At 41.0% G+C, this 13183-nt stretch overlaps 1 protein-coding gene across 2 annotated transcripts in view; it reads right to left on the reverse strand.

The window, feature by feature from the left end:
• LOC128701371 (tRNA dimethylallyltransferase) overlaps positions 1–13183 on the reverse strand; it is a 126313-nt gene that overhangs the window by 2786 nt on the left and 110344 nt on the right. Inside the window, exons 3-6 of one of the 2 annotated variants that reach the window (XM_053795080.2) lie at positions 13162–13183; positions 12153–12407; positions 4730–4801; positions 2648–2810 (exon numbers count right to left, since the gene is read on the reverse strand). The exon at positions 13162–13183 is cut by the window's right edge and continues 117 nt beyond it. In XM_053795080.2, coding sequence (XP_053651055.2) covers positions 2648–2810; positions 4730–4801; positions 12153–12407; positions 13162–13183 — 512 coding nt within the window. The remainder of the gene's footprint in view (positions 1–2647; positions 2811–4729; positions 4802–12152; positions 12408–13161) is intronic. The other variant, XM_053795082.2, reaches the window with a different exon arrangement.

The following is a 13183-nucleotide window of genomic DNA, read 5'->3' on the forward strand; positions in this document are numbered from 1 at the left end:
AAGGAAGAAAAAAAAATCTTATGAAATGATAGAGAATCTTTTCCCTATCATAATGACAACAAAAGTATGAAATTTGATGGAAAGCTTACAGAATTATGCTCTCGTGAAATTAATGGTCTCGACGGTGTTTACGCATCGGCGATTTCGCCCGCTTTGAGCCTTATTTTCAGCCAATTCCAATGTACCAGTCGACAAAAATCATAACTTTCGCTAGAACTCCGTTTTTCCTATCGAATGAGTACAAGAAACCACCCATTTACCAATTTCAACTATCCAATAAAATGGTCAGAAATTGTCAATTTTGCCAATTTCACACATTTAAAAAGATGCCAATATCCAAATAGGGTCCAGAATAAACAAGACAGACATTCCTGGCACTAAAATAACATTTTCTCTGTTCATTAGTCACGTCCCCATGCCCCTCTTACATTTCTTTTGCTTTCCACTTTGAATTTTTATTCTCACAAAAAATAGATTTACTGTTATGCAGACTACTGCATTAGTGTAGAAATGGTATAAATAATATCAGCGCACTTGTGAAACAATATTAGACTCACCAGTTGACATGTACTGGACGTGTGGCATGATCTGTTTACTTTCGAACACTGGCAAAAATCGAACATTTCTGCTACTTTGAGCTCAATTTCAAGGTACTTTTCACTGTGAAACTAATCAAAATCATCTCAATTTCTGTAATATGTCTTCTATTCAATAAAATGAGACCAGGAAAACTAGAATGCAACCATAAATACCATACGAAAATACACTGCAAAGTCGCTGTTTTAAACCAAAAACACAGTCGGAGTTTTATTTTTCTAATTATGCACTGTGTGCTGCAGGATTTTTTTATACTGTGCACAGAACACAGAGAGTAGTCGTCAACAGAGTAAAGTCCGAGGCAGCTACGGTGAAAAGCTCTGTTCCACAAGGCACAGTACTAGCTCCCATCTTGTTCCTCATCCTCATATCCGACATAGACAAGGATATCAGACACAGCACCGTGTCTTCCTTTGCAGATGACACCCGAATCTGCATGACTGTCTTCCATTGCAGACACTGCAAGGCTCCAGGCGGACATCAACCAAATCTTTCAGTGGGCTGCAGAAAACAATATGAAGTTCAACGATGAGAAATTTCAATTACTCAGATACGGTAAACATGAGGAAATTAAATCTTCATCAGAGTACAAAACAAATTCTGGCCACAAAATAGAGCGAAACACCAACGTCAAAGACCTGGGAGTGATTATGTCGGAGGATCTCACCTTCAAGGACCATAACATTGTATCAATCGCATCTGCTAGAAAAATGACAGGATGGATAATGAGAACCTTCAAAACTAGGGAGGCCAAGCCCATGATGACACTCTTCAGGTCACTTGTTCTATCTAGGCTGGAATATTGCTGCACTCTAACAGCACCTTTCAAGGCAGGTGAAATTGCCGACCTAGAAAATGTACAGAGAACTTTCACGGCGCGCATAACAGAGATAAAACACCTCAATTACTGGGAGCGCTTGAGGTTTCTAAACCTGTATTCCCTGGAACGCAGGAGGGAGAGATACATGATTATATACACCTGGAAAATCCTAGAGGGACTAGTACCGAACTTGCACACGAAAATCACTCACTACGAAAGCAAAAGACTTGGCAGACGATGCACCATCCCCCCAATGAAAAGCAGGGGTGTCACTAGCACGTTAAGAGACCATACAATAAGTGTCAGGGGCCCGAGACTGTTCAACTGCCTCCCAGCACACATAAGGGGGATTACCAACAGACCCCTGGCAGTCTTCAAGCTGGCACTGGACAAGCACCTAAAGTCAGTTCCTGATCAGCCGGGCTGTGGCTCGTACGTTGGTTTGCGTGCAGCCAGCAGCAACAGCCTGGTTGATCAGGCGCTGATCCACCAGGAGGCCTGGTCACAGACCGGGCCGCGGGGGCGTTGACCCCCGAAACTCTCTCCAGGTAAACTCCAGGTAAACACTGACCACACAGATCCATTCTTTCATATACAGACCTACCAGCTTTCTCTCGCTAGATTTGAAGGCACTAGAATTTACATGTACTAGTACGGCACCAACCCTGGCGTGCAAGCCGTACTAGTATGACAACAACCCCAAAAGGGTTAAAGACTATCCATCTTAACCCTTAAACTGTCCAAGCAGATCTACGTTCACATGCGTAGTGCTCCAAAAGCAGATATAAAAAAAAAAAAAAAGTAGATCAAAGTTTTTTTTACAAGTTTTCAAAAGTAAAAAAAAATCTACTTTTTTTTTTTTACATACTTTTAAATGTTGAAAAAATGTAGATCTACGTTTGGACAGTTTAAGGGTTAAACAATAACACTAATATTGTATATCTAATTATTATATTGATTTTCTTATATAATTTTTCCCCTAAATGAAATAGGTTTCAGGCGAATGCCTTGTGTGCAACAACTACTGAAAAATTAATAAATAATTATGATAAACAAAAAAAGATGGCAAGTCAACTCATTAAACACAAAAAAGTAATCTATAGCAAACCTTTCCTATCATTTTCTCAATTCCGAAAGCCATTCACTCACTGCATTTGTAACTTGAGAGCAAATGGTAAAAGCACACTTCCCTAATGAACCTTAACACACTTCATGCATATGTCCTCTTACTTTTGTTTACAACTTGTGCTTCAGAAACTTTTGATACATTTGCCACCTCAAGAGCTGGCTGGGTCCCATCAACCAATGCTTGCACTACTGCTTGGGCTGGGTCACGTACTTTTTCATTCCACTTGCTGGGATCCGATCCATCCAGAGCATATACCGGAGGAACCTGTGAAGCAGAACTATGACTATCAATCTTTTTGTTTTTTGACAAGTATCCAATAACTACCTTCAATCTCCCTTCATATTTCACTTAGCCTCCAACTTTAACTGGCAGCTTAGTGCTAAAAGTTCTTTCCCCCACACAATAACTTACTGTTACTCTGCTTAACAATGTTTACCAGATGGCAACAATCTAAGGTCACAATTTTTGCTTGAACACTTCATAGGCCTAACTAATGGGACATTCCATCAAGCTTTGAAATGTTCATTCTACTGCAATCCTCCATAAACCTCACACTTGGCTGACTGAATAGCTGGGCCAAAAGTGCTGCATTTGTGATTAGTTTGCAAATTGGCACAGCATGCAACAATGTCCAGTGAATGTTTGTGTGGCAAGTGCATGGAATACTACATATATCCCAAACTGTACAAGCTTAAAGAACCCATTATAAAAAGTAGGAAAGGGGGGGGGGGGGAGTGAGTCTGTGCTGCTCTTCCTGTCACTGTCCCCCACACCTTACTGGTTTCTCCTGTAGTAACTGCCCTGCAGGCTCCTCTAATTCTCTTAAGATAAACTAAAAACCTACAGTACTGGTTTTTATGTGATATTGTTTACGGTTCCTAAACTATTGGTTTAAGCCGGGAGGTGACATGAACCTGCCTCGCATGGGCCAGTAGGCCTGCTGCAATGTTCCTTCTTTCTTATGTTCTTAAACATGTGAAATAACACTCATATGGCATTTAGCCCCTTCCACCTCATAAGCCCTACAATGGGTCTGAACACACTTTTCAGCAGGGCTCGCATCGTACAAGAATGGTATACAATACCGATAAGATAAAAACAGACACGTGCAACATCTGGATATCTTTATTGTAGACATTTTGCCATCCAGATAAAGTAATTAGTCCCTCAGCCTTGGAGTTGGTGTGAAGAGCACCGTAGCCATGAAGATTCTGGAGCAGAGGCAAGGAGACTGGTGCTTATATACTAACACCAGGTGGATTGGGACAGGTAGCAGACAAGGCCATAGTCACTGGTAAGCAGGATTCCCCAGTGGAAGTACGTCATACCCAAAGGAATAGGCAAGATGTAGTAGTACTTATAGTAGCCGTGAAGAAGGTCATGTAGATGTCCTTCAAACCAAGATTCCATGATGTTGCAGTGTCTGACAAGTTGTACAAGAATGGTATCAATACCGACAAGATAGCAACTGAGACATGTGCAACATCTAGGTATCTTTATTGAAGACGTTTCGCCATCCAGTGGCTATCAATACAGAGTCTAGGACATAAGTTTTCATTTTGTCGGTATTCTATACCATTCTTGTACAACCTGTCAGACACTGCAACACCATGAAATCTTGGTTCAAAGGACATCTACATGACCTTCTTCACAGCTACTACAACTACTACTACATCTTACCCATCCCTCTGGGTATGACCTACTTCCACTTGGGAATCCCGCCTACCAGTGACTATGCCCTTGTCTACTACCTGCCCCAATTCACCTGGCGTTACTATAAAAGCGCCAGTCTCCTTGCCTCTGCTCCAGAATCTTAACGACTACGGTGCTCTTCACACTAACTCCAAGGCTAAGGGACTGATTACCTCATCTTTTGTATATAGTTCTATCTTCAAATTACGTATACGTCCTAGAATCTGTATTAAGGCACTGGATGGCAAAACGTCTAAAATAAAGATACCCGGATGTTGCACATGTGTCTCAGTTTTCATCAGGGCTCACATCATACATGTATGCCAGTTTAGCCATTAGAGGACTCCTCACAGCCAAGAAAATAATGGATCGGTTCAACAATGCATCAATGCAATATTGCAATGCCACCACCATCACAATATTGCACTGTCTCAAACTATTCATAAAGTATTATTTTAAATGCATAAGATTATTCATGCACTTTATCTTACTTGTCGTCCTGATGGAAGAAGAAACCGGTTTCTGATCCATCTTAATTGTTTCTTGGTGTATTGTCGAGTTGCCTGTACAGAAAGTGGACAGTTACAATGACTAATTATTTAAGTATTCAGAAGTCATACACCACTAATATTACAGAAAAAGAAATGTAAAAACTGCATCACTCCAAGTCAAATAAATGATTACTGTAAGTCAAATACTTCATAGGAGAGAGCAGTTTGGTTATTAAATAAAATAACTATCCACCAACAAGTCTAGATGGCCTGTGAGAGACTGGCCATGCAGACTGGTGGGTGGATAGAGACAAAGTGGATACAATTACTGAAGTGATATAACTAATAGATGATTGTATTATGGGAGGACTGTCATAAAAATTTACCTTTACCTACTCATGCACCTGGGCCTGGTAAACTACTACTATCATTATCATTGTTGTGATTGTTATGGTTGCTGTTGGCAGCCCAGGGTCCACAATTTCATCACAGAATGGATGAGGTACTAAACCAGTTTCCTCTTGTACATCTCTACTTTTACTCCAGTAATATTTCTGATATATAAACCATGGTTCGGGCGGGAATTGAACTTGCAGCTAGTTTGAACTCATGCATGTTCAATCCCCACCCATACTGTGGTTTGTTTGCAATCGTGTCATTATGATTTCACGAGTCATTATGACTGCTTCGAGGGGACTTACGCTAGAGTTCGTCAGGGCCACACTGGCAGGAGATTCATCAGTAAAAACTTGCATGTGTGGCCACAGTGGTGCCTATGCTAACCTTCCTATGGTGTATAAATATATCTAGTTGGAGGAATCTTATTGTAGCCAGCTGGCCCAGTGGTTAACGCACTGGTCTTGAGTTTTACGACTCTTCATTTGCGAGTTCAATCCTCGCCCGTACCCTGGTCTGTTTGCAATCGTGTCATTACAATTTCCCGAGTCATTTCTGGTACACGCCGGTAACAGGCTGGATGGTCAAGGTCTATGGATGTTGACATTATTATTATTATTATTATTATTATAATCAAAAAGAAGCGCTAAACCACAAGGGCTAATGGATGTTGACGGTGCTTCTGTTTCTGTGCTTATGACTTTCCTACTTTCCACTGGGTGTGTTTTACACCTCCCATATCCCCAAGGTTGTTAGGGTAGTGTGCAAAAATGGACTAAGCCCTCCCATATCTTTGTACATTATCATGCATATCACTTCTCTCCAGAGAGTACATTCCCAGTCCTCTAAGGTATTCTCAGTAGTTTAAAATCTTTACTGGCTCTTTATTGGCAATAAGTGCTCATAATTTTCCAGCTTGGATCATTCTATCTATATACATATACCTAACTACATCTATATACATGTACATACCTCTATAAATATACATACCTATCTATATACATGTTTTTTTTTTTTTTCAACAAGTCGGCCGTCTCCCACCGAGGCAGGGTGACCCAAAAAAGAAAGAAAATCCCCAAAAAGAAAATACTTTCATCATCATTCAACACTTTCACCACACTCGCACATTATCACTGTTTTTGCAGAGGTGCTCAGAATACAACAGTCTAGAAGCATACACATATAAAGATACACAACATATCCCTCCAAACTGCCAATATCCCAAACCCCTCCTTTAAAGTGCAGGCATTGTACTTCCCATTTTCAGGACTCAAGTCCGACTATATGAAAATAACCGGTTTCCCTGAATCCCTTCACTAAATATTACCCTGCTCACACTCCAACAGATCGTCAGGTCCCAAGTACCATTCGTCTCCATTCACTCCTATCTAACACGCTCACGCACGCTTGCTGGAAGTCCAAGCCCCTTGCCCACAAAACCTCCTTTACCCCCTCTCTCCAACCCTTTCGAGGACGACCCCTACCCCGCCTTCCTTCCCCTATAGATTTATATGCTTTCCATGTCATTCTACTTTGATCCATTCTCTCTAAATGACCAAACCACCTCAACAACCCCTCTTCTGCCCTCTGACTAATACTTTTATTAACTCCACACCTTCTCCTAATTTCCACACTCCGAATTTTCTGCATAATATTTACACCACACATTGCCCTTAAACAGGACATCTCCACTGCCTCCAACCGTCTCCTCGCTGCTGCATTTACCACCCAAGCTTCACACCCATATAAGAGTGTTGGTACTACTATACTTTCATACATTCTCTTCTTTGCCTCCATAGATAACGTTTTTTGACTCCACATATACCTCAACGCACCACTCACCTTTTTTCCCTCATCAATTCTATGATTAACCTCATCCTTCATAAATCCATCCGCCAACACGTCAACTCCCAAGTATCTGAAAACATTCACTTCTTCCATACTCCTCCTCCCCAATTTGATATCCAATTTTTCTTTATCTAAATCATTTGACACCCTCATCACCTTACTCTTTTCTATGTTCACTTTCAACTTTCTACCTTCACACACATTCCCAAACTCATCCACTAACCTTTGCAATTTTTCTTTAGAATCTCCCATAAGCACAGTATCATCAGCAAAAAGTAACTGTGTCAATTCCCATTTTGAATTTGATTCCCCAAAATTTAATCCCACCCCTCTCCCGAACACCCTAGCATTTACTTCCTTTACAACCCCATCTATAAATGTATTAAACAACCATGGTGACATTACACATCCCTGTCTAAGACCTACTTTTACCGGGAAGTAGTCTCCCTCTCTTCTACACACCCTAACCTGAGCCTCACTATCCTCATAAAAACTCTTTACAGCATTTAATAACTTACCACCTATTCCATATACTTGCAACATCTGCCACATTGCTCCTCTATCCACTCTATCATATGCCTTTTCTAAATCCATAAATGCAATAAAAACTTCCCTATCTTTATCTAAATACTGTTCACATATATGCTTCAATGTAAACACCTGATCTACACATCCCCTACCCACTCTGAAACCTCCTTGCTCATCCGCAATTCTACATTCTGTCTTACCTCTAATTCTTTCAATTATAACCCTACCGTACACTTTTCCTGGTATACTCAATAAGCTTATTCCTCTATAATTTTTACAGTCTCTTTTGTCCCCTTTCCCTTTATATAAAGGGACTATACATGCTCTCCGCCAATCCCTAGGTACCTTCCCCTCTTTCATACATTTATTAAACAAAAGTACCAACCACTCCAACACTATATCCCCCCCTGCTTTTAACATTTCTGTCATGATCCCATCAGTTCCAGCTGCTTTACCCCCTTTCATTTTACGTAATGCCTCACGTACCTCCCCCACACTTCATTCTGCTCTTCTTCACTCCTAAAAGATGGTATACCTCCCTGACCAGTGCATGAAATTACTGCCTCTGTTTCTTCCTTAACATTTAAAAGTTCCTCAAAATATTCTCGCCATCTACCCAATACCTCCATCTCCCCATCTACTAACTCCCCTACTCTGTTTTTAACTGACAAATCCATATTTTCCCTAGGCTTTCTTAACTTGTTTAACTCACTCCAAAATTTTTTCTTATTTTCATTAAAATTTCTTGACAGTGCCTCTCCCACTCTATCATCTGCTCTCCTTTTGCACTCTCTCACCACTCTCTTTACCTTTCTTTTACTCTCCATATACTCTGCTCTTCTTATAACACTTCTGCTTTGTAAAAACCTCTCATAAGCTACCTTTTTCTCTTTTATCACACCCTTTACTTCATCATTCCACCAATCACTCCTCTTTCCTCCTGCCCCCACCCTCCTATAACCACAAACTTCTGCCCCACATTCTAATACTGCATTTTTAAAACTATTCCAACCCTCTTCAACCCCCCCACTACTCATCTTTGCACTAGCCCACCTTTCTGCCAATAGTCGCTTATATCTCACCCGAACTTCCTCCTCCCTTAGTTTATACACTTTCACCTCTTACTTGTTGTTGCAACCTTCCTCTTTTCCCATCTACCTCTTACTCTAACTGTAGCTACAACTAAATAATGATCCGATATATCAGTTGCCCCTCTATAAACATGTACATCCTGGAGCCTACCCATCAACCTTTTATCCACCAATACATAATCTAATAAACTACTTTCATTACATGCTACATCATACCTTGTATATTTATTTATCCTCTTTTTCATAAAATATGTATTACTTATTACCAAATTTCTTTCTACACATAGCTCAATTAAAGGCTCCCCATTTACATTTACCCCTGACACCCCAAATTTACCTACTACTCCCTCCATAACATTTTTACCCACTTTAGCATTGAAATCCCCAACCACCATTACTATCACACTTGATTCAAAACTCCCCACGCATTCACTCAACATTTCCCAAAATCAATCTCTCTCCTCTACACTTCTCTCTTCTCCAGGTGCATACACGCTTATTATAACCCACTTTTCACATCCAATCTTTATTTTACTCCACATAATCCTTGAATTAATACATTTATAGTCCCTCTTTTCCTGCCATAGTTTATCCTTCAACATTATTGCTACTCCTTCTTTAGCTCTAACTCTATTTGAAACCCCTGACCTAATCCCATTTATTCCTCTCCACTGAAACTCTCCCACCCCCTTTAGCTTTGTTTCACTTAAAGCCAGGACATCCAGCTTCTTCTCATTCATAACATCCACAATCATCTCTTTCTTATCATCTGCACAACATCCACGCACATTCAGACTTCCCACTTTGACAATTTTCTTCTTATTCTTTTTAGTATGTACATAGCTAAATATTTTTTTTTCAACACACTGGCTGTCTCCCACCAAGACAGGGTGACCCAAAAAGAGAGTACTACTCACCATATCTCTATACCCTTCTCTCCTACCCCCCATCCCTTCCAAATGGACCTGTCAACACTAAGCAGTACACTAATCAAGAGTGCCAATGGCACAAGAGGAGTGGCTGCTTTATTCAAGCACATTCAGTGTATTTTTTTTTTTTTGCCCTTTAACTACCTAGTAATATCCTGTTGATGGTACTATGATCATCACCCCCATACCCGTCTCAGATCAAGTCTCCTGGTCAGTCAAGCTCTTGGTGCTAGTTGAATGCAGTCTAACATAGGCACTACAGCCTGGTTGATCAGCAAATGTCTAGAGGAACTATCCTGAAACAAGCATAAAAATCACAAGAATCATCCCACAAAAACTAAAGCAAAACTCACCTTTATTTGTACTCAGACCACCACCCTATTAAGCGATGTCATATCCTTTTCACTGACTCTTTTTGGGTTATCCTGGTGGGTAATTTACCCATGTTACTATACATGATAATTGTAAATTAGACCGTACAACACATGGGTATCTTTATTTTGGAAAAGTTTCACCACACAGCAACAAAACGTCTCCACAACAGAGATACCTAGGTGTTGCACATGTGTGTAATTTATCAACCTGGAGTTTACCTGGAGAGAGTTCCGGAGGTCAACGCTCCCGCGGCCCGGTCTGTGACCAGGCCTCCTGGTGGATCAGAGCCTGATCAACCAGGCTGTTACTGTTGGCTGCACGCAAACCAACGTACGAGCCACAGCCCGGCTGGTCAGGAACCGACTTTAGGTGCTTGTCCAGTGCCAGCATGAAGACTGCCAGGGGTCTGTTGGTAATCCCCCTTATGTATGCTGGGAGGCAGTTGAACAGTCTCGGGCCCCTGACACTTATTGTATGGTCTCTTAACGTGCTAGTGACACCCCTGCTTTTCATTGGGGGGGATGTTGCATCGTCTGCCAAGTCTTTTGCTTTTGATTTTCGGGTGCAAGTTCGGTACTAGTCCCTCTAGGATTTTCCAGGTGTATATAATCATGTATCTCTCCCGCCTGCGTTCCAGGGAATACAGGTTCAGGAACCTCGAGCACTCCCAGTAATTGAGGCGTTTTATCTCCATTATGCGTGCCGTGAAGGTTCTCTGTACATTTTCTAGGTCAGCAATTTCACCTGCCTTGAAAGGTGCTGTTAGTGTGCAGCAATATTCCAGCCTAGATAGAACAAGTGACCTGAAGAGTGTCATCATGGGCTTGGCATCCCTAGTTTTGAAGGTTCGCATTATCCATCCTGTCATTTTTCTAGCAGATGCGATTGATACAATGTTATGGTCTTTGAAGGTGAGATCCTCCGACATGATCACTCCCAGGTCTTTGACGTTGGTGTTTCGCTCTATTTTGTGGCCAGAATTTGTTTTGTACTCTGATGACGATTTAATTTCCTCGTGTTTGCCATATCTGAGTAATTGAAATTTCTCATCGTTAAACTTCATATTGTTTTCTGCAGCCCACTGAAAGATTTGGTTGATGTCCGCCTGGAGCCTTGCAGTGTCTGCAATGGAAGACACTGTCATGCAGATTCGGGTGTCATCTGCAAAGGAAGACACGGTGCTGTGGCTGACATCCTTGTCTATGTCAGATATGAGGATGAGGAACAAGATGGGAGCAAGTACTGTGCCTTGTGGAACAGAGCTTTTCACCGTAGCTGCCTCGGACTTTACTCTGTTGACTACTACTCTCTGTGTTCTGTTAGTGAGGAAATTATAGATCCATCAACCGACTTTTCCTGTTATTCCTTTAGCGCGCATTTTGTGCGCTATTACGCCATGGTCACACTTGTCGAAGGCTTTTGCAAAGTCTGTATATATTACATCTGCATTCTTTTTGTCTTCTAGTGCATTTAGGACCTTGTCGTAGTGATCCAGTAGTTGAGACAGACAGGAGCGACCTGTTCTAAACCCATGTTGCCCTGGGTTGTGTAATTGATGGGTTTCTAGATGGGTGGTGATCTTGCTTCTTAGGACCCTTTCAAAGATTTTTATGATATGGGATGTTAGTGCTATCGGTCTGTAGTTCTTTGCTGTTGCTTTACTGCCCCCTTTGTGGAGTGGGGCTATGTCTGTTGTTTTTAGTAACTGTGGGACGACCCCCGTGTCCATGCTCCCTCTCCATAGAATGGTAAAAGCACGTGATAGGGGCTTCTTGCAGTTCTTGATGAACACGGAGTTCCACGAGTCTGGCCCTGGGGCAGAGTGCATGGGCATGTCATTTATTGCCTGTTCGAAGTCATTTGGCCTGCTAGTTCTCCGAACCATTTATCTACATGGTAATTGTGCTTATGTGTACCTAAATAAATTTACTCACACATGCACAAGGAGTCAGTGGAACACTGCCCTTATGATTTAAATATGGTATGAAAGATATATTTTACAAATCCACCACAGAGAAATGACCCTTGGCAGCACAGGAATGCTTTTTGAAAGATCAGAATTGAGTTAATTAATGGCATCTCAATGCAACATCTTCAACCTAACACTGACACAATCATTACTTTAAGATACTGACAGCAATTATACACTAACTGCATGTACAGTACTTCGATTTCCCTTGAATTTTATGAAAAATTTTATCAGGACAAAACAATGATTAGGGATGGCTTTCTTTCATTACCAAAAATTCAACTTACTAATTTCATGGCCTCAACTCCTGCTTCATACATCATCTTTCCTTTGTCAGTTTCTTGTTCCTCCTCGGGCAAAATCAAAAAATTATGAAATTCTTTAAAGCCTATACTTTGAAAAATCCCCTTGGTGTAGTCTGGGGCTTCTCCATCCTTCAGGCGCTTGGCATTGTATGAAGCATGGAAGTCCTTTAATTCCTTGAGGAGCCCCCGCTCTATCATTTCATCCACTCGATCATCCAAACGTTTATTAAGGACCTCCTGTAAATAACTCTGTATTAACACAAAGGAAAATCATATTTTATATATGTATACAGTACCATTTCATTTTGTATAGTACTGTACAATATTTGGCAAGTTAATTTGCATCAATAACTTAGTAAATAAGTAACAAAAACAAGGAATAGTTTGTTTTGTAACATGCATTATAACAGCCCATGTCTATGTAGGCCTGCTGGCTACCAGCACCAAGAACCTGATTGATTAGGCAGTTTAACAAGGAAACCTGACCTCAGGTCAGACTGCAAGGATAGAAAAAACCCTTGAAACCAGTTCTAAGCATGTCGCAGGTACAACTTTTAATGGTTCTAGGTATCAAGGACTCAAAGCCTGGATAAGACCAGACACAAAAAAAAAAAAAAAAAAATTTAATCTGCAATTTACGTGTGGTTTGTTTCAGGAGCTTTTCTATCTCAACAACCCAGCCTTGGGCCAGAACTCCCTATTGATCAACTAGGCTTTTGCTGTTGGTGGCCCACAGACCCACATATCCATCATAGCCTGGTTGATCACACATGTACAGTATATAAAGTACAGTATATAATGAATATATGCATTAGCTTTCAAGATTTACCTGTCATCCTGCATGTTCAAGAGAAAGACAAAATCAATAATCCTGCCAGAGAGCAAAATATTGAACAGGCTTCCATTTTACACTTGCATGGCAGGAAGGTAGTACTGTACCTGTTTGGATGGTTACTGCCTGCCAACCTATTAGAATTTGGTATGGGCTGACCTGCTGGCATGTAACCCAGACG

The sequence above is a fragment of the Cherax quadricarinatus genome, chromosome 72 (assembly GCF_038502225.1).
Source record: "Cherax quadricarinatus isolate ZL_2023a chromosome 72, ASM3850222v1, whole genome shotgun sequence".
NCBI classification, from domain to species: Eukaryota; Metazoa; Arthropoda; class Malacostraca; order Decapoda; family Parastacidae; genus Cherax; species Cherax quadricarinatus.